General features: G+C 39.1%; 1 protein-coding gene across 1 annotated transcript in view; it reads left to right on the forward strand.

Moving 5' to 3' along the window:
• CUNH1orf21 (chromosome unknown C1orf21 homolog) overlaps positions 1-27,983 on the forward strand; it is a 164,524-nt gene that overhangs the window by 115,286 nt on the left and 21,255 nt on the right. The window contains exons 3-4 of the mRNA XM_004646597.2: positions 3,424-3,500; positions 12,715-12,775. Coding sequence (XP_004646654.1) covers positions 3,424-3,500; positions 12,715-12,775 — 138 coding nt within the window. The remainder of the gene's footprint in view (positions 1-3,423; positions 3,501-12,714; positions 12,776-27,983) is intronic.

A 27,983-nucleotide genomic window follows, 5' to 3' on the forward strand; every position in this document is an offset into this window, starting at 1 on the left:
TATATATATATATACATATATACACACATATATATATGAAAATATATATTAAAATGTTCTCTAAATATGTTTTGCTTCTTGCAGATCTCTCTTTACTAGATCATGGCCACTCTTTCCACCTCTTACCCCTGAAACACAATGTGTTGCCATTCCTGTTGCCCCACCAGCCACCACCTAGGCTTGGGCCACCGAGGTGGGGCTTGGCCCCAGGGGTCCTGGGGCACCAGCAGGTTGCAGGCTGCACCTGGCCCCTCTCAACCCTCGCGCCTTTCCATGATACTAGAAGAGCTGCAGGGCTGCACTTGCGGAGCTCATCCTCCCAGGACACTGGGCTGCCCACCCCACGAGATAGCACCAGCCAGGTCCCAAGCCCCACCCTCCTCAGCCATGCCGCAGCCCAAAAGTGACAGCTTACAAGCTCACGACAGCTTGTATGTGCTCCCAGTGGGCAGCAGCCGGGGAGGCGACTGGACTCTGATGTGACTGACCTGCTGAGAGCCGCAGCATGATTGGCACGCCGCCCGCGTGGGTGTGGGGTTGCGTGTGGGTCTGGCTGGTGCCTTGGGGGTGGGGTGGGTTAACTAGTATTCTTTTTGGCCATAATCTCTTTATCTTTTTTGTTTTGCTCCGAATGCCTTCAGGGCAGGTTTGGCTGGCTTGAGTTGTGGGGCTCGAACCACAGCAACCTGAGCCTGACTGCTTTGTTGAAGCAGCCACTTAAAGAGCTGAGCTAAGGGGCAGGCCCCCTCCCTTTTTTTTTAATTAAATGAATGGATCAAAATTAAATAATTCAAACCCTGCCTTCAAAATGAAAAAAAAATTTTTTAAGCATTGTTTAGCAAAAACAATAAAATCAAAATTTTTTTAACCATTAAAGAAAAGAGAGAGAGATTGCTGATGTGTCAGGACGTGGTAAGAATAGAGTACTAGCCTCTTAGGGTAGGGGATGAGTCAGGAAGATTGCAAGTCCAAACCCAGCCTGAGCAATTTAACCAGTCCCTATCTCAAAATTTAAAATGTATACATTTGTTGAAAGGCTAGGGATATAGCTCAGTGGTAGAGCGCTTGTAGCATATCAGAGGCCTGAGGATCAATTCTTGTTACTGGAAAAAGAAGTTTTTGGAAAAGATGGATGAGAATTTCAACAAATGTGACATTTTTCATATTGTATATAAAATGAGTCAATTTGAATAATGCAAGTAAAAAGGTCTTGATGCTAAAATGTTTAAGAACTGCTGGCCTGGTATCTAATAGCATAGACACTAGGGCCAAACTGCTTAGATTCAAATCCCAGTATTACCACTTACAATATTACTTGTGTTATTCCAGGTGAATACTTTACCTCTCAGTGCCTTAGCTTGTTCATCTATAAAATGTGGACAGTGGTACCCATCTTAGGACGGTACTGTAGGAATTAAATGAGTTAATATATGTAAAATACTGAAAATAGCACCTAACATAGTAAGTGCTCAATAAGTTATCATGACTGCTCTTGGTCAGTGACAGTTTATAAAAATGAATAAATACAAATACATAATGAAGGTTTAGTAGTATGCATCTATATTTAAACTGGAAGCAAGCCTGGGAGATGGCTCAGTGGAATAAGTACTTCCCTGGCAAGCGCAAGGACCTGAGTTCAATCCCTGGTTCTGCTCCACCCCCCCAAAAAAAACACCTTGAATTAAATAAACTGGAAAATTTGAAGATACTTGTTCTCTCTCCTCTTTATCTTTTGATCCCCACTGCTTAAGAGGACCTTCTTTTCTAACTACTCAGGATTTTAAGGAAGATTTGATGAAGCAATGTAATTATGAAGGATAGTTTGATGAATTTAAATATAAATAGACTACTATTACATGTCGTTTGTATTCTTAGATTTAGGAGTGACTTTGCTACCTCAACAATGTTGAAAATTATGGTGTATCATTTAAGCCCAAAGAGTTTATAAGAGATGTAAACTCTCTGGACAAAAGAAAAGGAAAAGGTTCTGGCCTATCATATATGCCCTTTTCAGTATTTAACCAAAGAGGACATACAGTATAAGGAAGAAAATGAACAACTTGAAAGGAACCTTTATTTACAGTCTTGCAGAGACTATAGTAGAGCTATTCTTTTCATCTCTGATTTCTAAAGTATGGTTAATCATGTGTTGGCATCGTTGAATTGTTCCACCACTATTTGCTGAGTTCTTCCCATGATGCATCACCCCCATGCCAGGCAGCACAACTCAGTGGTAAAGAAGGACCTGACCCTGACCCTCTAGATTGACTCCATTAGAGTTTGCTAATTTTCCATGTGTTTTGTAAAAGAAAGGTAGTTAATCTGTTGCTACCTGCTTATATGGGCTAACGGACAGTCATATCTTATACTTCATACTTATTCATGAAAACATCTTAATTTTAGTGTGAGGCAGGGAATATAAAATTGACTGCAAAAGAATTGTGATTTTTTTTCCTAGAACATAAAAAATTACCTTTTTGTACTAATGCAATGCAGATAGGCACATGGTAAATAACAAACCACCACAGCGTATACGTGATTGGAATTTCACTGACTTAACTGGCTTCTGCTGTCCTACGAGAAATATGAGCATTAAAGAGCCCATTTGGGGACCATCTGTTTTATGTGTCTTCCCAATTTACTCCACATGGGGTGAGAATATTGAGTTTCCCCGTAGCAGTTTTTATTCTTCATAGACACTAATTACAGCCACCCTTTAAGTTCCTGGAGTATATAATAGTTGCCTTCTAAGTAGACTTAGAGTAGTGTTTCCTTTCATTTGAGGGCTAGATTTTCATCCAAATTATTAAGTCCTTCTGAATATTTCATTAAAAGCATCATAAGAACAGTAGTGTTGAGCTTATGAGCTTACTGACATATTTGCATTTAAGATTTGAGAGTATTTTCTTCCCATGTGACCAATATAACTGGGAATAAGAAATAAGGGAAGGTAAAAATGCCAAAGAATCCCTTCTTGAATCCAGGCTAGTACTGATTTCATTAATTCATTCTAAATCAATACCACTGTTTTTGACAGGTGAAAATTGTCACTGAAATCAGTTAGCTTGGGCAAGTGGATAAGGCTATGAATATACTGCTACTTCTCTTTTTTGATACAACAATCTTCTATTCTTTGATTCTGTGTTATAATTGAACAATTACATATTAGTCATCCATTGCCTTCTAAACCATTATAGACGTTGAAAATTTAATTCCTCTTTTCCAGTGTTCCCTGTTAGAATATCTTGTGGGTTCAGCCTGTACTGTAGAACATCGTTGTGAAGACTTCTGTCCCTGTGATGTAACTAGCCATGGTACAAGGCCCCCAAAAGCTCCAACTAACATTTGTTATGAAAATTCATGCTACTGTTTAAATTAAGATTCTGATCTTGTCTTTTCCATATGTATGCTTGTGTGTTGCAGGAAAAAAATGCCAGCTCAAATGTAAGACTTAAAACTAATAAAGAGATTCCTGGATTAGTTCATCAATCCAGAGCAAAGTAAGTTCTAGTTTCAATTTTCCTTATGTTGTTTTTAAAACTAAAGGTGTTTTCAGTGTGAGCTCCATTTTGCCTACCAGGTAAGCAAGACTTATCATAAAACTTTAGTGACTGACAGTGTGGCCTCAGAGAGGATAAAGTTCCAATACACCCACAGTACACATCAGAGCTGACAGTTGCATGCCAGTTAGCAGAAAATGGGGAGAAATAGGCTGTTGAGTATAGAGAGCCCTTCAGGTCCTCTTCTTGGACTGGGAAGTTTGTATTTGTTATCCCATGGATAAGTTATTGAAATCCCATCAAGTTAATTCCAATCTCCTACACCCGGTACAAATCACAGCAAGAATAAAGACACTAAGGCATATGTATAGTTATGGGCAGCCAAGGGGTCCTAAGTCCAGCCATGATATGGTGATGGCTATCTGGAACAAAAGCCTGGACCCAAGGTCAAATCTGGGTTTTATTCATTCATGAAGAAAGGAGTGGCTTGAGGATGAGTGACTGTGAGACTGGCAGGAAGTAGGGGAGAGCCATGAGCTGGGATAGGTGGGTAGGAGGCCAAAATCATCTCTGCGATATGCAGAGAAAAGGTACGCGGAAAGAATAATTTGCATTACACAACTGAGATAGTATCTAATGTTCACCTGTGATGTGTAATCTTTCAAGCCCCAAGAAGTAATAGTTTCTCAAGGTTAGGCACCATCTGACAGTGTGGCGCATTGGCTCTTCATCCCATCTCGACCTAGCTCACACTAAGGAGCAGCAGGTGAGCGGTTCTGGAAAACACACCTGCCTGCCATCTTCAGAGACTCCCACCAACACCTCAACTGAGCTGATATACATTGCTCAAAGCCAAATGAAGGGATAAGGAAAAGTCTTAGCCAGCTCTGTACATATCAATACATACAAATAGGGTCAGACTCAGCCAGGATGGTGACAAGGAGAGTTTCAAGGAGAGGCACCTAGGGGACCCTCCACATTTGAGCAAGACCCAAAAGGAGAAAGTCATTAATGAAAATTCCTACACTAAAATTAGGAGCCTCTGTTTATCAAAATATATTGTCAGACAGTAAAAAGCCACAAAATGGAAGAAGACCATCTATATGGCTTTCCAGAATATACAAAGTAATTTTACAAATGGATAAAAGACAGAAAACCAATAAAATTCCAGGCTAGAGACTGGAACAACCGTTTGAGTGAATTAGAAATGAATGGCTGTTTTATGAGAAAATATCATTCATACTCCCAACCTGCAAAAACTTGGAAGTCCAACAAAGAAAAGGTCAGCCAGGGTATGGATCAATAGATGTTCTTAACCTTTGCTTGTAAGAGTGTAAAATGATATGATTACATTGGAAAGCAGTTTACACACTCTTGTAAAACTGAACCAAGGCTACATCACCCTGCAAGACCAGTGCCAGGTATATACCCTTAAGAAAGTGAAAGTGCATGGCTCATAACAAGCATATCAAGGGGAAAAATCACATATATGTGCCTACATATGGTTTTATTTAGATGAAGTTCAAAAACAGAACTAAGCAGTATAGTAAATAATGAAGCAATAAGGAGAAGCAAAGAAATGAAAAGGCATGAAATTCAAAACACTGAGTTTTGTATAAGGCTTGGTCTGACAGGTTGCAATACTGTGGAACCAGAGCTCTATTTCTCAGTGTGGGTGCCAATCATATGGGTGTGCCTTTCATTATCATTTTTGAAAGTACAAATAACATTATATTTTTCTATGTGTTGTGTACTTCATAATTTAAAACTTTAATGAGTTTTAAAGAAAAGATACCTCTTGAAAAGCAGATTATACTACACAAGGATTGTGTATTACAGTACACAATGTATTAGACACACTACATAGAGTGTCTCATACCTGTCCTCAATGAAGGAACTGTTTGAAAATATGTGGATTACCTCCAAATAACCATCCATAAGTGTATTACTAAAACAGTAAATGCATTTTAGAAAGTTCAAATGAATATTAAGTAGATTTCTAGATTTTTCTAGAACTGGCTCTACACTGACAATTAAATGTATTTTGAAACCATTCCACTTTTTTTTTTTGTTTCTTGAGACAGGGTCTTGCTATGTAGTCCAAGTTGGTCTCAAACTCATGGCCAACTACTTCTGCCTCCCAAGTGTGGGATTACAGGCGTGCACCACTATGCCTGACTCACTCTGAAATCATGAAACCAGCCTCCCCTATCTTCAAAGAGGCTGTATTAACTGGCCGTGGCCATGTACAGCACTGATCCCAACACAGGGATGGTGATGTAGGAGCACTGCAAATTTGAGTTCCACCTGGACAACTTAGGAAACTCCTGTCTTAAAATAAGAAGGGCTAGCAATATAGTCAGTGTGAAGCCCATATGAAGCCCGTGGGTTCAGTCCTCAGTACAAGCAAATGAAAAAAGGCTTTCTTATTTGAGAAGCCACTTCTTTTTTGGTGTTCTCCCTAAATTCAAATAAATTACCTGATGATACTAGTGACATAGGTATATTGGAAACCTCAAAATAAATTTGACTATTACATGTATGTAGGAACTCCGTAAATAAAGATCATAATCAGAAGTTACGATATCTATGGGCCTTGTTAGCAAAGTTCTTAAGAACAACCTAGTTCATAATCCCTTTTACCTGGTTCAGGGTCTGTGTATCTCTGCAGCTATGGCCACTGTGTCACAGTAGTCAGGATACCTCCAGGGATAGGGAAGGACCCAGTGATTTAATTTTTACTTGCAAAGAAAGCTGAACATCTCAAAATCCACTTGTGGTTTACAATGTCAGTGTAATGATAAGCCAAATTATTTCACCCTCAGGTCAGTGTTGTCCTATAACCATGACCATCCTTGCCTGCCTCCCTACCTATCACTTAGATGCACTGTATCAGCCATTAGGGACAGTATCTGATAACACAGTCGAATCACCTTTTCATTCAAGCCCTCTAAAATACGCAATTTTCAAGCACTTCCCTTATGCCTGACTTTCATGAAGAGATTGTACAGACAGTTTCTCTGTCCTGTTAGAGGGAACACTTTACTTAACCTTGACACCCTGAAGCAGCATGCTTTGCAGACTGGCAAGTGCTGCAGCTCACGGAGGTGTTTATTAAATTGGCTCATAAGAAAACACTGTTTTACATGGTGTGTGTGTGTGTTTTAAAGAATATAAAGAATATTGGGTGCCTGGAATTCAACTAAGAAATCTTTCATGGGGCTGTCAAATGAGGAGTTATACTTTTTCTGCTGTAGCCATGTACCATTTTTAAAAGCCATCATTTATTATGCAGATACATAAAATAAGATAGACCTGGAGGTTTGTAGCTCAGAGGTAGCACTCATCCCTAGCATGCTGAAGGCCCTGAGTTTGATCTTCAGAGTAAATGAGTGAATGAATGAATAGAGGAGGTTGTGTGCCCTTCTAGGGGAGGGCCAATCCTATCCTGTGAAGACAAGGAGCCTTCTACCTTCATTTGTTGCTTCACGTAGTAGCTTTGTGGTCTCAGGCAGGTGACCTAATGTCTTTAAATTTCAGTTTTCTCAAAGAAAAATAGAACTAAAAAAAAAAAAAAAAAAAAAAAAAATGACAGTCTCCAGAAAGGTTACATTTTAAGAGCAATTAACATTATTCCATTTATTTTCTGAATACCCTGTAGACCTTTCCCTAACTAAAAAAAAAAAAAAAAAAAATAGAACTGAAAACTTCTATTGTGCAAGTCCTGGAATCACATGTGATAATGTATGCCCAGGGTTTGTGACATTGCCTGGCACTTGGTGAGGATGCCTTAATAGTTCGAAAACCCAAAATGCCCTTTTACAGGTCAGATAGATGAACTGCACTGTGTTCACATAGCAGAGGGGATACTATTCCATGGTTTAATGCAGTGTTCTATGATCCACAGTGCTGGGTGGGCCCTCACAATATATTAGAGGAAAGAGCGATTCCTGATGTACGTATAGACCATGCTGCGCGCCTTATAAAGTGCAAAGCAACTCCTAAGGATGATCGGCTGTTTTAAATCACACATAGAACCCCAGGGGAACTATATGAGAGACGGATGAAGCGGTGGTCACACTGGGGTGGAGGGAGCACACAGACAGGAAGTAACCTGGGGTTCACTCTAGCTGCTTGGCAGCAGTCTAGTTTTATTTTTTTTGTTTTGGTTTCATGAATGCTTATTATGCCATTTTGAGAAAAACAATATAAATAACTAAATAAATAAAAGTAGGTAGAAAAAAAAAAAAGTAGGTAGAAATCTGTCACGAAATGAAGATCAGTCTCTTTCCCTGAGCTCCCACTGAAAAACAATGACTATAATGAAGAAATAACTGTGGTCAGGTCAAGGTTACCAGAAACCTACTGCATAACTGAATTTCTTGTTTATAGGTGTAAGAGAGGCAAAACTTTACCTCACTCTTCATAGGGTTTCCACAAGTCCTGAGAATTAAATTTATTTATTTATTTATTTATTTACTGCTCCGAATGCCTTCAGGGCAGGTTTGGCTGGCTTGAGTTGTGGGGATGGAACCACAGCAACCTGAGCCTGACTGCTTTGTGGAAGCAGCCACTTAAAGAACTGAGCTAAGGGGCAGGTCCCCGAGAATTAAATTTATGTAAAACAAAATTAGCAAGAGAAAAGCATGGAAAGTTTTTATATGTGTATATGAAAGTCCCCAAAGGAAAATGGAAACCCAAGGAAGTGGCAAAAACTGAATGCTTGAATTATAGATTGAACAAAGAAAGGCACTTGGGGAAGAATGCCTGAAATAGGGGAGCCGGTGAGCAAACATTGATAATAATGACTTTAACAAGGTCTGAGAGAGAATTCTCTTGGCTTTGGCTCCCCATCTCCAGTGCTAAGAATATTTCCTTTTTCCTGGCATAAAGAGAGCATCTTTCACATGAGAACTGTATTTCCTTCCTGAAAGGGGGAGATTAGAGGGCCCCTGGCCTACTGTTTTTCAAGTGCCTTTGGCTCAGAATAATTAATGTGCCAAAGTGGCATATTTTGAGTAAGGTATTAGGGAATTATAGGGATTTTTTTTTTTTTTTTTTTTTTGGTACTGGGGATCAAACTCAGGACCTTGTACTTGCCAGGCAGGCACTTAGGCCACTGAGCTATCTCCCTGGCCTAGTGTTAGGGAATTAGAACCTCATCTAGCTCATCTTTTTTTCTGATATCATACTACTTTTTAAAATATATTTTATGGGGCTGGGGAGATGGCTCAGTAGGATAAGCGCTTGACCGGCAAACGCAAGGATCTGAGTTCAATCCCCGGTTCTGCAAAAAAAAAAAAAAAATCTAAAATACATTTTATTAGTGCTTACAATTTTGTGAACTATTGGATCTGAATGTGGTGTGTCCATGCATGGGTACATGTAGTTTTGATCACATCCCTCTTCCCATCACTCTCCCTTTCATCCCCTCCCTTTTGGGCCTTTCCCTTTGTCTAGTAATGTTCTCCTTCCTATCTTTATGCTATCTCTTTTAGATTTGCAGCTTGGGTTTCTATTATTTGGGACTTTTTATTATTTAAGTCACTGGAAATGGAAGTCATTTTATCTTTTAATTCTGAAGCGCATTTTGCCCACCATTCCTTAATTTGATTCCTTTGATTAGGATTCCTTATTGTTGTCATCCCTGGTCCTGTGAAACCGAGAGGTCCCAGAAGGAAGAGCCTCTGGTGGTGCAGAGTGAGCGCCTAGCAACTAGCTGGAGTCACAGGAGGGGCAAGCTTGGATTTTAGTTATTAGAGAGAAATAGTAATTACTGAAGATGGTGAACTTTATTCATTAAATCATTGGTACCAATACAAACATTTATAAAAGCTTTTTAGGCCTAATGACTCTTAGTGCCAACTGTTCATACTATATAAACTTGAGTCACAGTTTAATAGTCCCTGCCTGTTGGCTTTAGGGAAGACAGGGAAGTCCATGAGCTTTCCTCTGTCTCCTCTTTCCCACTCACAATCAGCAGTGAAGCCCCAGAAAGAACTGGAAGAATGAGTTGTTGCCCTGGGACTGCTCTTCACATTGCATTTTGTACTCTTAAGCCAAATACTTAGATTAATGCTGCTCCATTGACAGATTTCTTCACAGGCAGAGAGAGATCAGTGTTTGTGCAAACAAGAATCAGTGGATCTGAGATAGTTCATTTCTGTTCTTACTTCTGGATGAGCCTGTGGAGCCCAGCAGAGTAAGCCTTGTGCTTTCAGATTACACCATTCCAGAGATATACAGATAACTAGGATGCCACGTGGGCATTGCTTCGCTGATCGTGTCTGCCGCTGTCACAGGGATGGAAGAGTGTCTGAAAGAGCTAGCCTACTGCACACAGCTTTGTTTATAGCAAATCTGCCTCCGTTCAGTTAATCCTGTCTAACAGTGAGTGTGCTGTAGTGCAGCACAGCAAGAGAGTGAGCCAGTCTGTGTGAGTCTCCCTGGTCACTTACCAACAGAGGCAAAGGCAGGCAGGTACAGCCTAAGGGTCTCAAACAAAGAGAGTAAGCATTTCCCTGTCAGTGGGACAATGCAAAACTGAAACTCTTGTGAGTTTGTGCTTGTATAGGGTGAGTTTGTGTCCTACGGCTCAAGGTTTTCCCCTTCACTCTCCAGCTCCTAATTCAGACTCCTGAGTCTACAGCTGAGTACATTGTGACCTCAAAGATGGCAGACACAACTGCAGTGTGGAGACCTCTCTCCCTGTGCCTCTAATGAACATAGGCATGAGTGCCAATCAAACAGTTCTGTTTTCACATTGTGGCCGTTAAATAAAGGAGCCAATAAAAGTTGGTAACAGTCATAGACTCTGAGCGATAGAAGATAGTTTCACTGGTTAGATAAGAACTATGAGGCTCAGCCCTTCAACCACACTACCATGTGCTGCCTCTGCAAGGACCCATGAATCACAGGAATGCAGAGAGTACTTTGTCATATAACTAACAAATATTTCTTGCCTTCCTAATATGTGCAAGGCAATACATGCTAAGAACGCCAACTGGAAAGTTTCTACCATGAACACAAAGACCTAAAATGCCATTTTTTTGTGAAATTTCCTAGGGAAACTACATTTGCACATAGTTATGTATCTGTCTAGTTATCTGTAACAAGGTACTGTACCTATATTTTTCTAGATGCAGTGGTACACCTCTGTAATCATAGCTACTAGGGTGGGCTGAGGCAGGAGGATTACAGCTTCAAATCTATCCTGGGCAACGTTATTAACTGAAACCCTGTCTCACAAAGGGATGTAGCTCAGAGGTACAGTGCTTGGCTAATATGTACAAGACCCTAAAATCACTCCCTGATAACATATCTTAATGTCTTTCCTATCTGGGACCTATACTTGTCCAACAACCTCATTTCTTGAGAGCTTGGCTAAAAATAGGAAGGATGCCCAACAGGAATCTGGACGACCAACAGAGAGACTGAAAGATTCATGTTCTGACTCCTAGGGAAGCCCCCAGCTCCTCTCAAATCCCATTACCTGAACTTCAGGTGCAGCAGACAGACCTGGCTGTACACTTCTGAGCATGGAGCAGAAGCAGCAGCTGCAGGGAAAGCTGGAGGACTAATGCTGCTCTGAGAAGAAGGGACATGAGAAGAACCTCAAAGCAGGCTGAGTGAACGGGTTCCAGCCCATTTTGCCATCAGAGAGCCCTCCCCATCCATGCTCGTGTCTCTGGGTAGCACTGTGTTGCAGAGAGCATTAGGATTTGAGAAGAGGGTGGATAAGCAAAAATTAAGAATTGTTTGCAGCAATGCCTCTATTCAAAGTATATATAATTCAGAAAGGTTGGCATCCAAAGTGGCTTGCTGTTTTGGTACTTCAGCAAGGAAAACAATGAGGAATCTGGGAGAATTCCATATACAAAATGACTTTACTGACCAGAATTCTATAGAGAAAGATTGTTTAATAAATCCTCCCCCTAGATTCTACTCTTCCTCTCAACCTGCATAAGAAACACACCCTTTCCCAAACAAAACATTTACCTTATTTGAACTGGTATATAAAGGATAGCAAAATTAAATGATGTGTGAAAGTAATTTGTAAACTGTGAAATGATTAATGGTGTCAGATATTTACATTGTTTTCCTTAGAACAAAGTTGATATCATGTGCTCACAGACTTTAAATCTTGGTTTAAAATCAAAGGAGAATGTTCCTTCCCAGCCCTGCCACCTGTCAGGGGAATCTTGAAGGGCTTGGGGTCACTTATGCCACTTCTTATGGCCCCTAATGTATGAGGCATTGTATGCTAACAGACACATTAGTAAAGCTTCTCCCTACACTTAGCTAGAAGGAAAGAAATTATTCTAGAACTTACTCCCCACCCCCCACACACCAGACACTACAATCAATAGGCACTAGTAGGAACAGAAAGAAACATGGTGCATGTGTCTCTTACCCAGCACCCTTAATCTCCATGCTACACCTACAACTCTTTGCTTAGTAGAAACAAAAGACACCTTACCACTGAGGCCCATAACACCACACCCTTGTCACCTGTGATAGCCTTTTCTCACCGTGTCTGCTCTTGTGCTGTACCCACCAACCACGTCAACATCCTGCTGAGCAGGCTGATAAATGGCATAGGAAAAGCAAGCATACAGGACAAGCACCACTCAGACATGCCCTCTGACTAGTTCACACATTCCTGTGGAATTTCAGCCCTAAGCGTACATTTGCTGTCACCAGTGTAGAAAGTGGCTAGGGACCCTGTCAAGGAATCCTCTGTCCTCAGCTTGCTGGTGTCCATCCCACACCTATGCGTCAGCTGGATGTCATGCTGATACTGGCAACCTCTATAAAATACACGTTTCAGTAGAAGCAGGATAAATTTTCTTTTACACTGCACAGAGCTGAAATATGCCATGTGCTGCTTGCCCTTGCTGTTTCTTTTTAAATCATGAATGTGTCATGGAGGAAACATTTGGCATATACCTCCTAGTTAACATTACTATAAATAACATCTGTACGCTGAAAGGAAATTGTATTATTGAATCATAGGCACTGTAGACTGTTAGGAGACACACTTCAGGGTTTCTGTAATGGCATATAACTCTAACATAATCTTAAGAGTATTTCAGTGGCAAAATATGCAAAAAAATTAAATGCCCCAGAGTTTATGGGCTCACCATGTTTCATTTGAGGGGGTTGGAATTAAGGAAGCTTTGGAATACGCACTTAATTACTCTTTGTTTTTCAGCATGCACATCTCTGAAAGCCAACAAGAATTCTTCAGAATGCTGGATGAAAAAATCGAGAAGGTAAGAAGTAAAAAAGCTGCCTACATGTTGCAAAGAATGTGTACTACTTGCTTTATAAATTGTGATAACAGAATTTTTTTAAGGAAAAGTAATTTCATTTGTACTGTTATTTCCTTAAAGGTAGCATTAGATATAGTGCTTTGAGTTTGCATGTGTTTTTAAGCAGTCAAGAGACATTTTATCATTTCTATGACATTTATGCCAAGATAATATATAAAGTTTCTGGAAAATAGAAATGGAAGCAAATTAAAATCAATACAGTTTTGTGAAGAATTAAATGTTGAAGAATGACTTCTTGGGGCTGGGGCTGTAGGTAGCTCAGTGGGAGGGCACCTTTCTCTGGATGTTATCCTCCACATTTAAAAAAAAAATGCTCTCAGTATTCATTGTGTTACGTGTTCATTTGAATCATGCTCCATTTTTATATTTCAGGCTGATTTTTATACGTTAAAAACTCAAGCTTTTAACAATGCCTTGAGTATGTTATCTAGAGAGCATCTTATATTCTGTATTTGCTCTATAAAGACAGTATCCTTCTTTATTTTCAGGTTATGGTTGTATTTTTATTTTTTTATGAACTTTTCCCTATAATTTTTAATTAACTTTAGCAGTATAATTTAGATATGCATAATTATCATATGCATCATAGGGAAGTTGTACCTGTACGTAATATATCTTAGTTCCTTTTTTTCAAATTCCTTTCCCCTCCCTTCAGCCTCCCTTCTACTACTTATTTACAAGCTTTGTTTCAATTCTATCCTTTTTTCTCATTTTTCTCTTTTCTCTTCTTTCCCCCACCCCTGGATCCCCTTGCCTTTTGAACCATTTTTTCCTGTTTCACAACATGTGTTTCACAACATGTGTTATATATTCTGATTCCTATTTATAATTGTTTCTCACACCAGAGAAACAATGCAATATTTACACCTGTGAGTCCAATTTATTCCACTTAAGAGTAGGGTTTCAAAATCCATCCATTTAGCTATAAATGTCTCAAGTTTATCCTTCTTTATGGCTGAATAGTAGCAATTGTATATAAAAAAACACCACATTTTTTCATCCGTTCCTACGTTGATGGGCATTTGGGTTGTTTCCAAGATTTAGCTATGACAAAACGTGCTTCTGTAAACATAGGTGCACATATATCGCTATGTTGTGAAGCTTTTAATTCTTCTCAAAAGACACCAGGAAGGGAAATGGCTGGCTCAAATGCGACCTCCAGTCCTAGTTCTTTTAAGAATCGCCACACTGATTTCCACTCTAACGAACAGTGGAGAAAAGTTCCTTTCTTCCCACAGCTCCTCCAGCATCTGTTATTGGTTGATTTCTTGATAATAGCCATTCATTCTGGAGTGAGATGGAATCTCAGCATTGTGCATCTCTTGGATGATCAGTTATGTGGAACATTTTTTCATGTATTTATCTGCCACTTGTACTTCTTTATCTGAGATGTGTCTGTTCATTTCAGATACTCATTTTTAGGTTAGGTCTTTAAATTTGTGGAGTCTGATTTTTTTTAATATTTTACATATTAGTCCTTTATCTGAAAACAACTGGCTAATATTTTTTCCCCTATTTTTTGGGTTGTCTTTTCACTCTGTTGGTGATTTCTTTTGCTATGCAAAAGCTTTTAATAAGATGAGAACCCAGTTGTTTACTATTTTTAGTATTTCCCTTGCCATTGAGGTTCTGTTCATGAAGTTTTTGCCTATACCTCTTCAATAATTCCACCCATTCTTTCTCCAGCAAATTTAGTGCTTCTGTTTTAATGGATCTTTGATCCATTTTGATTTATCTTAGTGCATGGCAAGAGACTTGGTTCTACTTTTAGTGTTAGGCATATGAAAGCCAATTTTTCTATCACTACTTATTAAAGAAGCTATCTTTCTTCCAGTGAATGTGTTTGACCCCTTTGTCAAAGATTAGGTAGCTAAGTGTGTTTGGAGTAGTTTCTACATCTTCTAATCTGTTCCATTGATCATTGGGTCTGTTTTTGCCAGTACCATTCTGTTTTTATCACAGTAGTTTTGTAGTGTAATTTCAAATCAGGAATTGTAACACCCCCTGCCTTGCCTTTGATGCAGAGAATTGTTTTTTAGTATTCTAGGTCTCTTCTAGTTCCAAATGAATTTTAGGAGTTTTCTGTAGTTCTGTGATATATATAATGGTACTTTGATTAGTATTGCATTAAATCTGTATAACAGTTTTGGAGGTACTGCCATTTCTACTATGTTGGTTTTCCATTTTCTGATATCCTCTTCAATCTTTTATTCAGAGTATTGTAATTTTCCTAATTTCTCTCTCATTGAGTTTGTTATTTGTGTATAGGGATACCATTTTTTTAGTATTAACTTTATATCCAGCTATGCAGCTAAATCTAATTATTAAACTTAGAAATCTTTTGGTGGAGTTTTTGGGGACTTCTATGTAGAGTATCATGTCATCTGCAAATAATGATAATTTAATTTCTTCCTTTGCTATCTATCTATATTCCTTTTATTTCTTTCTCTTATCTAACTGTTCTGTCTAGTGTTTCCCAATTACTGTAAATAAAAGCAGTGATAGTGTCTAGTTTCTGATTTTAGAGTAAAACCTTCAGGCTGGAGAGATAGCTTGGCAGCATAAACACCTGCCTAGCAAGTACAAGGTCCCAAGTTCAATACCCAGTACTGCATACTTAACTGGCTCTGAAACTCAAGGCACACTGTGTGGGTCCCAGAACTGAATATGGTGGTGCACACCTGTAATCCCAGCACTAGGAAAGCCAAGACAGGAGGATCACTACAAGTCTGAAGTGCATAGTGAGACCCAGTATCAAAAAATAATAATAATAATAATAAATAAATAAATAAATAAAATAGAAAATAGAGTAAAACCATTCAGTATGTAGTCATTTCATAAGACAGAGGTTAAGGGTTTGTCACAAATGGCTTTTATCAGGTTCAAATAAAGACCATTTATTCCAATTTTCTGCAGAGTTTTTATTATAAATGTGTGTTAGACTTTGTCAAAGAATTTTTCTGCATCTCTTGAGATAATCATATACTTTATATCTTGGCTTTGTTAAATATGGTGTATTTACATTTATTCCTTTAATGTGTTGAACCATACCTGCATCCCTGTGATGGATCCTACTTGGTCGTGGTGCATTATATTGATGATTTACTGCATTCTGTTTGCCAATATCTTATGGAGGATTTTTGTGTCTGGATTGATTAGGGAGATTGGCCTGTAGTTCTCTTTTGTTTGGATTTTCTCTCTTTTGGGTATCAGGGTAATCCTGACTTCCAGAAATGCTTTGGAGTATTGCTTCCCATTTGACTAAATAAAAGCACTTGAGGAATTATGGCATTAGAACCCCTCTAAATTTCTTGTAAACTTCAGCAGTGAATACTTGGGAACTTGAATTTTTCTTTGTTGGTAAGTTTTTAATTGCAGATTGAATTTCTTTGACTGCTGTTGAGCTATTTATAATTTTTTATCTCATCTCGATTCAACTTTGGTAATTCCCATGTACCTAGGAATCTATTTCTTCCATGTGTTTCATCTTACTAGAGTAAAGATTCTTTAAGTAGGTATTGATGATCTTCTGGATTTCCAAAGGGTCTGTTGTGATTTCACCCTTTTCATTTCTAATTGCTTGAATATCATTCTTTACTTTTTTATATGATTGACTAAGGGCTTTTCAATCTTTTAAAGAACCAACTCTTCGATTCATTTATATTTTGTCTTGTCTCCTTAGTCTCAATTCTGCTAATTGCTGCTCTTTATAATTTCCTCCCTTGTATAAGCTTTGGGCTTGAATTTTTCTTCTTTTTCTAGAAGTTTGAAGTCAACTTTAGGTAGTTTATTTGAGCTTATTCTGTTTTCCTGATGTGAGAATTGACCACTAGAAATTTTGCACTTAGGACTTTTTTCATTGCATACCTAAAGTTCCAGTATGTTGTATCAACATTACCATTTAATTGTCAATACTGTTTAAATTCCTCTTTAGTTTTGTCTGTGACCCACTGCTTATTCAGTAGGGTATTATTTAATTTCTATGTTTTTATGGAGTTCATGTGGTATCTTTTGCCATTGATTTCCAACTTCATTGCACTATGGTCAGAAAATATTTATGGGATAATTTAAACTCCTTTGCATTTACTTAAGCATGTTCTATGGGTAGTATGTGGTATTCTGAAGAATGTTCCATGCACTGCTGAGAAGAATGTGTGTTCATGTTATAAGGTGAAACACTCTGTAGACATCTACTAAATTTGTTTAAAAGTTTGGTTCAGGGTGTGGTAGCACATGCCTGTAATCCCAACACTCAGGAGGCTGAGGCAGGAGGATCATTTCGAGTTTGAGACCAGCCTGGGCTACAAAGTGAGCTCAAGGGAAGCCTGAGCTGCATAGCAAAATCCTGTCACAAAAAGACAAAAAAAAAAAGTTTGGTTCAGTTACATTTCTTTGTTAATTTTTTTAAATCTTGTATATCTATTTGTGACAGTGGGGTATTAAATTACTCAATTCCAATTATGTTAGTGCTTTTTTGATTATTCATGTCCTTTAGTATTTGTTTTATATAGTTGTGTGCACCTATGTTTGGTTCATATGTATTTAGGATTGTTATCTCTTCTTGACTTTTTATAAGGAATTAGGTAGAGTTAAAACAGAAGAGTAAGTATGTAAAAGTTTGATGTGTGATAGAGCAACCCAGAATTCCAGACTGCCCTGGCTTATGAAGAATTGTCAAATCATGTAGTGACCAATACGCAGCCATGTCTTCAGTGGCGAGTCCTCATCTGTGTGTATCATTTTGCACCTGGTGTGGTGCCGCTACCTCAAACTACAGGGAAGCACTTACTTCCTGCAAAAACCTATCACATGTTGACTGTATGCTGGACACTGCTCTGAATTCTTTACAAACATCTTATACCTGCTTTAATTAATACCTCCCCCAGGATAGATGCTGGTCTCCAGACAGCACCTCTTCATGGGTAGACGGGTAGCTCAGACAGTTGTTCACAGATCTGCGAGTCCGATGCAGTGATCCCACCCAATCTTGTTTCCCGCTCCACAGTTTGTTTCCACAGTCCATTGAGGTGCAAAAAGATTAAATGGAAAATGTCCAGAAACAACACATAAGTCTTAAATCACTTTTACGACAGTATATTTTTCTGTTGTTCTATTTTTATTGTTAATATCTTACTGTGCCTAATTTATAAGTTATGGGTTTGTTTTTGTTTCTGTTTTTTGGTGGAACCAGGGATTGAACTCAGGCCCTTGCGCTTGCCAGGGAAGCACTTATTCCACTGAGCCATCTCCCCGGCCCTATAAGTTATGTTTTATCATAGGTATTATGTACCTGTTTGCAGCTATGTACCTCATAAGAATGCTTCGTCCATGACTGACCACATGAACAATCATGGTCACATAAGATTATAATGGATTTGAAATAGTCATCATGTAGAGAAACTGAAGCTGTTCTAACAGCACAGTGCATTGGTTAGGTGTTTGCAGTGATGCTGCTATGAACAAACCTACTGCAGTGCTACTCATATAAAGTGTAGGATTCAATTAAATATAGTACATAATACTTAATCATGATAGTAAATAAGCATATTGTTTTCTAGTGTACTCCTACTTATAACAAAAAATGTCCTGTAAGACAATATGTATACCAGTATGCCTCTGGTGGTAACTGCCTCGTACATCTTAGGTTTGTCAGGTCTCTATAACAAGAGATCACATCGAGTGATTGACCCACACTGTCTAGGTCAGTGCAAGTATACTGTGTAAGGTCTGCACCGTGGCAGAATGGCTCAATGACACATTCCAAGGAATGTGTCATTATCGTTTAGTGATACACAACTATGTAGTAGGAAAGATATAAAGGATTGATCCTGTCCTCAACTTCAGGAATTGACCAGGGGTCTCAGGATGTATCCCTCATGGATAAGAGGGACAACTATATTGTCAAGTTGGAGTTCTGGCCCAAGCGTGCCTGACTCCAAAGCAGAGTCTCCAAGTTGCCTGTCTTAGAAATGTGTGGATTTAAACTGGCAGTAAGATTCAAAGTTGAGCTGGAGAGATAGCTCAGCGGTATAAGCACCTGCCTGGCAAGCCTAAGATTCTGAGTTTGATCCCCAGTACCACAAAAAAAAAAAAAAAGCAATAAATTTAGGGGCCAGCCATATAGCTCAGCGGATTAAAGGGCCTGCAAGCAGGCACAGGGGCCGGGGGATCCTGGGCCTGCCATGCTGACCCCACCCCCAGGGCACACTGAGACAGCAGTTAAGACTGGGCATGGTGGCACACACCCATAATCCCGGCTCTCAGGAGGCTGTAAACAGGTGAATCACTACAAGTCCGATCTAGTAGTGAGACCCTGAACACCCTGTACACCCTTCCCTAAAATACAAAAAATAAAAAAAGATTCAGAGTTGATCTGAGTAGAGAATGTCACATACTAATCAACTGAGTGCAGAATGAAATACGGCAATGGTTAAGGACTTATGTACTTATAAATTCATCCCTGCAGAGGAGTGAATATGATGTAAGAGTTACAAACCTGACTATTATAATTTATGAACTGAGTATTATAATTTATGAACTTTATTCCAAAGAAGAGCCAAACCTCACATTTAGAACCAAACATACTGCACTACAGAGGAGGCATTGGAGGCCAGTTTTATGATCTTGCAGTTTCATTTTTCTTTCTTTGGAAGTTTTGTGGCCCTTCTAGCAGAACATTTCTTCATGAATTCCTAAGTTATAAATTCTTAATGAAAGATAATGAAAGAAATATTAAATTTGTCAGTGTTTCAGCAGCAGACACCACTGTGAGGTGGACCTCTGAAGGAATAATTATATAATCTTCTGGCCCATTAAAAGGCCAGCAGATACCACCAATGCAGAAAGCAGAGGTAGGTGATGAATTAAAGTTGTATTTTAAGCTACAGTGTTCCCTGGATATACATAAATATTTAAGAGTGTAATAATTTTTTATTTTCAGTGAAATTTTGGCTTATGCATGACTTTTTAGATTGAAAGCTTCAACTAGGAGCAATTATCAAGTTTCACATCTTGGTTCAAAAGCTGCTCAGCTTGCAGATAACATTTTGTTTTAGTAAAAGAAACCATAAAAAGAAATATTATGCCTGCTGTGATGATAAAGATCTTTCTGTTTTCTGTTTGTACTCCCGCCCCACTAGCTTTTTGGCAATAAAAAGATCTGTTTAGTAGTTAGAGGGAGGCTGGGAAAATTAAAGCCTCAATTTTAAATTATTTTTTAAACAATATTCACGGACTCTGACAAGGCATTTAAGGTGATCTAATCTCTTTCCAACATGTTTCTGTAGTTGAAATCCAGCCTCCTTTTACTCAGAACTGGAGTTTGCTGCTCCCACCTGAAATCCGATTTCCCTTTTGCCCTGCCTCCTGAATCCCTAGCATCACACGCTCAGCACAGTGCAGACAAAGGTGTAACTTGAGCATCTTTCAGATGGATGTTTCACTGCACAAAGGAGCACTTGTAGATTCAACACAAACGGTGTTTGCCCTATTAAATAAATATGTACAAGTGTGCCCACGCATGTGTCTTAAAGTTCTCAGGGCTGATCGCCGTGCCTTGGACATAGTACATGCCAGACAGGCACTCTTCCCTGAGTGACAACCCTAGAATAAATACATTTATATATCTGACATGCACCACTTGATTTCTACAAGGAGTTTTCTGTGTTTTCTAAGCTCTGCTTTTCTGTCTACTTTTTGTTTGTTTTCCCTCTTACCTAAAGTTCATCCCTCTGGACATTTTAAGGATCCTGTCGTATGTATCAGTTAAGCATTAAGTCTACAGAAATTAAACACAGCTTCTTAATATATTGGTTTAATGTAATCTTTGTCATATTTTATATAGTCACAGTTGAAAGCTGGATTCTTCCAAATTGTTTTCCTGAACTATGACCATTGTTAATATTTCTTCAGCCAAGTTCAAATGGGGACAACTATAAATGAAGTTCACATTTATTGTGTAGGTTTGATAAGGGTGAGCTTAAAAAAAGAGATTAAACTCACCTAAAACTTCATGCTGAGAGGTCTTGCACTTCAAGATTTCAAACAACGTTGGCTGGCCCTGTGGCCGTGTAAAACCGCCTTCCTGACTCACCTGCGAGTTCACAGAACGTGTGTGTGTGGGCGTGGATTGACTTTGCCTTCCAGCTCTCCCCTCTGGACATCACACTCTGTCCCTCAGAATGGATGTGAAAGAATCAATAATAGTACACTGACACTAGGACAATAAAATGTTGTGATATTTATAGTAAAACTTACACTTACTCTGAATCTCTCTAGAGCTCATCACCATGCAGAATTGCGATTTACCTTTGTGCCACAGTTGGACAAATTATTTTCTAAGGAGTTCATAGTGATCCTCCAGAAAACTTTTTAAAAATGAAGACCCAGGGTTGCAGCTCAGTGGTAGAGTGCTTACTCACAACACGTGAGACCCTGGAGTTAGTCCTTATGCCTGTAAGCCTAGCTACTTTGGAGGCTGAGGCAGGAGGATTACAAGTTTGAGGCCATCTTGGGCAACTCAGTGACACCCTATCAAAGAAAGAACTGGAATTCCACCATAGAGTAGATAGAGTTTTATCCCCAGTATTGGAGGACAGCAGTGCGGCGTACTTCCTGAGTACCAGGCATTACGCAAATTCCTCAAGGGGTAAAATAGACATGAAAAACCGGTGGAAAATGGTTGCTTTCTGTGGCAAATTCTGTTTTTAAAATGAGTTTTGATAAAATGTAACTGTTTTACTGATGGAAGAGTCTGTTGTTCATCACTACTGCCACCTGGTCCTCAACCCTTTTCCTTGAGACTGAGATTTTGCTGTACTAACACAAGTACAGGAGTGTCAGATGTTGAAGCTTCAGTTCCACTCACCAGGTGGTTGGGACACTTCCAGGACACCAGCTGCCATTTCACTGTACTGCATCTGGAGCTGACCAAGGGACAGGAGTGCTCAGAATTCGGGTTTTCCTCTTGGAGAGTAAAATAGTATAGCTCAATGGGAGCTAACACATTCCCGATATTTAACCCTTATTCCATTGAAATCTGTAGTTACTGTTGTGCCTGACAACTACAAAAGACTGCTAGAAGTTGGCATTTCCCTAAATTTGCAGTTTTAAGAAAGCTACCATTTGCTGCAAGCAACATAGTGATTTTTGTAACTCCAGCCTATCACAATATCTAGAGATGAAAGCAAGTATCTATATTAAAGACCGTGAAGAATTTTCTGAATATAGTGCTAAGTATAAGTAGCATCAGAAATTAAGGCACTGTTGCATTTACTTGTAAGAAATAAAACAATTAAAGAAAAAAACTTTTTAAGAATCTGCAGCAATAATATCTTCTAGAGGCAAAAATAAGGATTTACATTTTGCTTTTGAGAAGGTAAGAACCCAATAAATCCTCAGGGGATTTGACGGACCTTGTCAGATAAAAAAGTTACATTTCTTGTTATATAGGTTTTGCTTTATATTGACCTTAACAGTCCAGCAGAAAAGTATAAAAACAAGGTATAAAAAGTAAAACCATATTAATATGCTGAGCTGTAAAAGGCTCAAGTCAACAACTTCTGACATTGGCAATCCTACGGATAACCCACTACTATTATGGACTACTGGACTAGATTGGAATATTTTGCTGAATTCACACACCTACAATATTTAACTGGCAATGGAATACCCTTCTCTGACAAAACTAAACAAAAAATGGGGATATAAATTAAGGACCATTTTTTATCTTTATATACAAAATAGGATAGCGATACAGCTACTTTCTCTTAATTCAATGAGAAGAAAGATTTGTAATAATAGTATTTGAACAGGACATCATGTCTGCATCTTGTACTGTGAATAACTACTATGAAGACAACAATATGCAATGTACTAATTAATGAAACTACCCTACTAATCAGTTTTGAAACTGTCTCATTTATGTTTGTTTCTCAATAAAATTAATTTTAAAAAAGAAAGAAAAGGTAAGAACCCAAGAGATGACCAAGAAATCTTTTGTTCTCTTAAAGACCCCAGATATTAAATATATACTGTCTTAATAAAATGCTATTTGTATTTGGTTACTTTTGCTGATGCAAGACATTTTAAATTTTGTTGTGAGCTTGGGCATCTGTTTGAAATGTTCTAAAAGTTGTAAAGACTCTATAAAACTATTCACAAAATTTTAGACTATAATTTATTTATTTAAATATATTTGGCACAGAGTCTCGTTACGCAGCTCAGACTTGTAGTGATCCTGCTGTTTGCAGCCTCCCCAGAGTTGGGATTACAGGCATGCGCCACCATGCCCAGACTCGTTCACCGGCTCAACACACCCGGGAATGGGGCTGGTGTGGCATGTGGGACTGGGAATTGAACCCTGGTCCCTGTGCATGCCTAAGCAGGCGTTTAGTCCACTGAGCTATCTTGCTGGCCCCCTTCTTTTCCTCCTTGAAAAAATACTTCGTCCTACATATTCCACATGGTTTTCAAGAGTTGGCTCTGTTGATTAGAATTTTTCAATGTGGCAGTCTAAGGAAATGTCTGGGAAAGAGCAGTGTATGAATGTTGAATCAGCTGACTTTAACAGAATGTCCATAGACCTCTGTCTACTGCACAGTCATTTACAGTTAGAAGACCTTGGGCTCCTAAAGTGGCCCTAATTCCATTGGCCCCAGAACTAAACTTATTGGTGAGAAAGAGCATTGGTAAGTCTGCATTTTTAAATTTCTTTCAAGGGCTCTTTCTCTTGACAGCACACCAGGCCACGCCCATGCGCCCTGAGTCCCTACACCTGCGATCAAGTATGTGCTTCTCTGTTGGTGAAGAAAGTGACTTTCACGGAGTTGTGCACTGTGTTGTGGGGCTCTGTGTGTGAACCACTCCTGCAGAGGGCCTTGTTTGCCACATGACGCCGATGTGACAGGTTTTCTTTCTGGCACCAGGTTTAAGATTTCCTCCAAGCCTGCTAGTAATGAGGAAAACTGGGGCTGTTGTGTCTGATCCTCAAGACTGTCATGGTGCCTGCCCCATATGTGCAGAGGAAGTCTTGGCGTGTATATTTTGGAAGTGGGCTTGGCTGCCATTGTCATTTCATGAAAAGCTTCTGGCTCCATGGTGAGCATTATTATGACCTTGCCTTTACTAACACCCAGCTCCTTCTAATTAAAGTTTAATCACAAAGGGCAAGGGTATGACTCAGTCCTGCTTTGTATTTATCTCTACTGCAGAGCTTTATGCAGATAACATCTTAATCATCATCATGATGACCTTTGCATAAGAAAACTGACAAAATACGAGTGTGCTCTAGACCTTAAAAATCCTAGAGTTCCCTTCCAGGTCATAGGTGTCAGAGCTATAGTTAAAGAAAATTAATCAGGCCCCAAGCCTGAAAGAAATGAAACCCTCTCAGGTCCTCCTCACTTTCTTTTTCCTGGAGGGCTTTATTGTCAGAGAATTCTTGGAGTTCTGTCCCCCTGGCTCTCTAGGGAGCAGCAAGAAGAGTTCAGATTCTCAAGTGTTATAGTCATGAATGCAAATAAAAACCACGCCACTGCTATAACAGCGGAATGTTGGGCAGTGCCATGAAATGACAGTGCAGACAGTCAGTGTCATTTTGCCCTTAGACAAAGGAAGGCAGCCTGAGGTGCCACACAAGGCAGCAGAGCAGCAGGATGCTGCTGAGTCTCATCCCCTTACATCGTCCCCTTTGGCTTCTCCTTTCCCTTGTTGTATACTTACCTATTTCCTTCCTTCCCTTGGCCTTTCCGTTCTTTGGCTTTGGCACCCAAGAGTGTTGCTTCAGCCCTACAAAGAGAGTACTGATCTTAACACCTACTACTGTATTGAGAATATCCAAAAGGACTAGAAGCATTCACATACCCCTGCAAATAAGAATTGGGTCTCACTTCTTTGTTTCCCTCTAGAATCTAGCACAGGGCATAAAAGATTTGTGAATGAGTAAGACCACTGGGCCTCAGAGACAGAAGCACACAAAGGATGGAGATATGATTGAAAGGACCCCACTGGGAGAGAGAGAGAGAGAGAGAGAGAGAGAGAGAGAGAGAGAGAGAGAGAGAGAGAGAGAGAGAGGAGGTGCTTGTGACAGCGTAGCGTAGCAGGTGCGTAGCAGGTACACCACCAGAAATTAGATCAACAGAGATCCAGATAAAGAGGCAGTCTAATGCAAAAAAAAAAAAAGGAAAAAAAAAGAACCTGTGCTCCCCACCTGGACCAGACCAAGGACTGGCTCCCATCGTAGCTGTGTGATCCCAGGCTAGTTGATTAAGCCCTCTGCACCTCAGTTTGTTTACCAAAAAAAATATTGCATAGTAAAAACTAACTTGTCTGGGAAACTGAAGAAAATATGCTTAGAGCTTCCTGCCTCCAGTTTTTGCTGGGTTAGAGATGTTCTGTAATCAGTAGCTTTAATTTTTATTGAAATTGCCGGTGTCCACATCATCCAAATCATTTACACAAAAAGGACTGTGAGGTAGGGGCTAAGACTGAAACTGAAAATGCAGAACTTAGCTCAGATCTAGCCTGAGCCAGTGCCTTCCTCCAGCAGAAGCATCTGCTTATAGAGAGAATGTTAGGATAAGACACTTTCAAGCACTGATCTGCCTCCCTCTGTGGGGTTGTAAGCATGCTCAGGACGTAGGGCCTTGTGAACAGTTACACAGCCTTTAAGTGACTTACCCTGGCTTTTGAGCTGTGGTTACAAGAATGAGTCATTGAGCCAGTGGCTGGGGTGTGGCTGAACCCTTATCTATAATTTGCCTGTTTGGAGGCATCATTCTTTTTTAATTTCTGTGTTTTTTAAAACCTGCTTTTTTTTAAACCTGCTTTTATGAGCTTTTTAAAAATATTCATTAATGTCTGCCTCAAATACATATGATAATGGCAAAACAAAATTAAGGAAAAGTAACTCCAAAAAAAAACCACAGAAATCTTTAATAAGCTTACCTTGAATGTGCTGTCTGAACCCAGAATTGAACCAGGGCCAGAGTCGGTGAAAGTGAGGAATTAGGAGACAGGATTCTTGTTTTTAGGAAGCTTCTACTCTAGCAGCATCACCTTCTGAGTTGAAAGGGATTTCAGAGAGTATCTCATCTGATTTACCCCCAAAGTTCTCATCTGTCTAAGAGTAAAGAATAAGACATACCCATCTATATCAGTCAGGAAGGAATTGTGAGGCATCTGATGTTCTGCACAATTCTTGCAAAACTTATTCTGAGGTCTCTTGTTATTTCTGAGGTATTTTATTCCTCTCCCTCTGAAATCCTAATGCGTGAAAACATAATCTGCTCCACTCCCAGAGAAAAGCAGTCTGGAAGCTGACACTTCTGGGCTCTCTCACTCTAATTCCATGTTCTAAATAAATCTCCAAGAGGAGAACTAAAATGTTTTGTGCTCAGTTTCCAAGTTCGTTGCTGGAGGCTTGGAGCTGCCTAATCACACTCCACCTCCCTTCTGTGTTCAGAACAAGCTGAAAACAGACCGAGGATCCAGGGAGCATCCTGGGTCACACCCTCCTAAGGAGTGAGCACAGATTCCCAGACTCAGGTCCGGCTGCTGGGGATATGCGTGTGATGCGTGAGACAGCAAAAGGATTGGTCACCATGCTGCACTGAGCAAACAAGTATGATTAGTATAAACCAATTAAAACCCATCTGTTAAACTGGTGATATATATTTGAAACCATCTTACACATTTGCAATAAAGGCCACTGCAGAATTTGGTGTTCAGGGATGAAGAGATAGCTCAGCGGCACAAAAGCCTGCCTGGCAAGTGCAAGATCCTGAGTTCAATCCCCAGTACCAAATAGAATCAAAGAAAAAAAAAAAAAAATGGAATTGTGGAGTGTCCAGTATCTATTTACCCTGTAATGCTTAGGATTAAAATGTTAAAATATAATGAAAAAAAAAAAAAAAAAAAAAAGAATTTGGTGTTCAATAGTAAAAACAAAGACCAGAAAACTAGAAGCAACCTAAGGGTCCAATAATCAAGGAAAGAATAAATAAAATATTCTCTATTCCTATAAGACAATATTATGCAGGATTAAAATAAAGGAGCCAAGGAAACAATATACAGAGGTGAAAAAGTCCAGTTAGAGATTTCTCATTATATTAGTAAGTGAATAGAGGAATATGCAAAACCCATTATGTGATACCCTATAAATCAAAAATAATATAAATACCATAGCATGTCATTTATAGATGTTCAATAAATTTACTAAGCACCAATTTTTGACCAGGCATTGATCACATGAACAAATGTGCATGTGCATAGACATACATTAGTGTGATATGTTATCACATAATGTCTTTATAAGTCACAAGTGTTTACATATGTGATATAATTAAGCTTTCCAGCATATATAAAAGTATAAAATATTGTCTAGTTTTATTTTATTTTATTTTTTCCATAATTTTATTGAGACAACTAGCAATGAGACAGTTTCAAATCAAATTGGTAGGACAGTTTCAATAATTAACACATTGCATACTGTCTTCCTAGTGGTTATTTGCTGTACAAGATGCAGACATGATATCCTATTTACAAACACTATTACAACAAATCCCTCTATTCATTAAGAGAATGTAACTATATATCTATCCTAACCATTTTGAATACACAAATACAAAATGGACATTCATTTATATATCCCCTTTTTTGATTAGTTCTGTCATTTGAATATTATAGGTGTGTTAACTCAGCAAAATATTCTAAAAGAGTCCATTAATGCATAATAGTATCGGGTGTTCCGCTTCACTGGCAGTGTCAGGAATTGTTGACCTGAATCCCCTACAACTCAACAAAACAGCATGGCTTTACTTCTTATACTTTGTTTTTATACTTTTCTGATGGATGGTTAAGGCCAAGATAAAGCCAGACCTATGCAACAAGAGTTGTAGCTTTTGGATCTGATAAGATCAGTCAAATCTGCCCAGAATTAATCCTGAGACCCTGTACTTCAGATTGTAGATCCTTTGTGACTGTCAGCCATGTGGATGAGTTACGGCCATTGCTTGGCCAATGTATTCCCTGTGAAAGCCTGAGAGAATGTTTTCTCTCCATGTGACTCTCCTTAGGCACACTCTACATCATCGATCAATTTCCTCTTTGGCCCCATATTCTCCCTGATCAGAAAATTTGGGACACTACT

This window comes from Octodon degus, unplaced genomic scaffold, assembly GCF_000260255.1.
Source record: "Octodon degus isolate 3935 unplaced genomic scaffold, OctDeg1.0 scaffold00273, whole genome shotgun sequence".
Lineage (NCBI taxonomy): Eukaryota > Metazoa > Chordata > Mammalia > Rodentia > Octodontidae > Octodon > Octodon degus.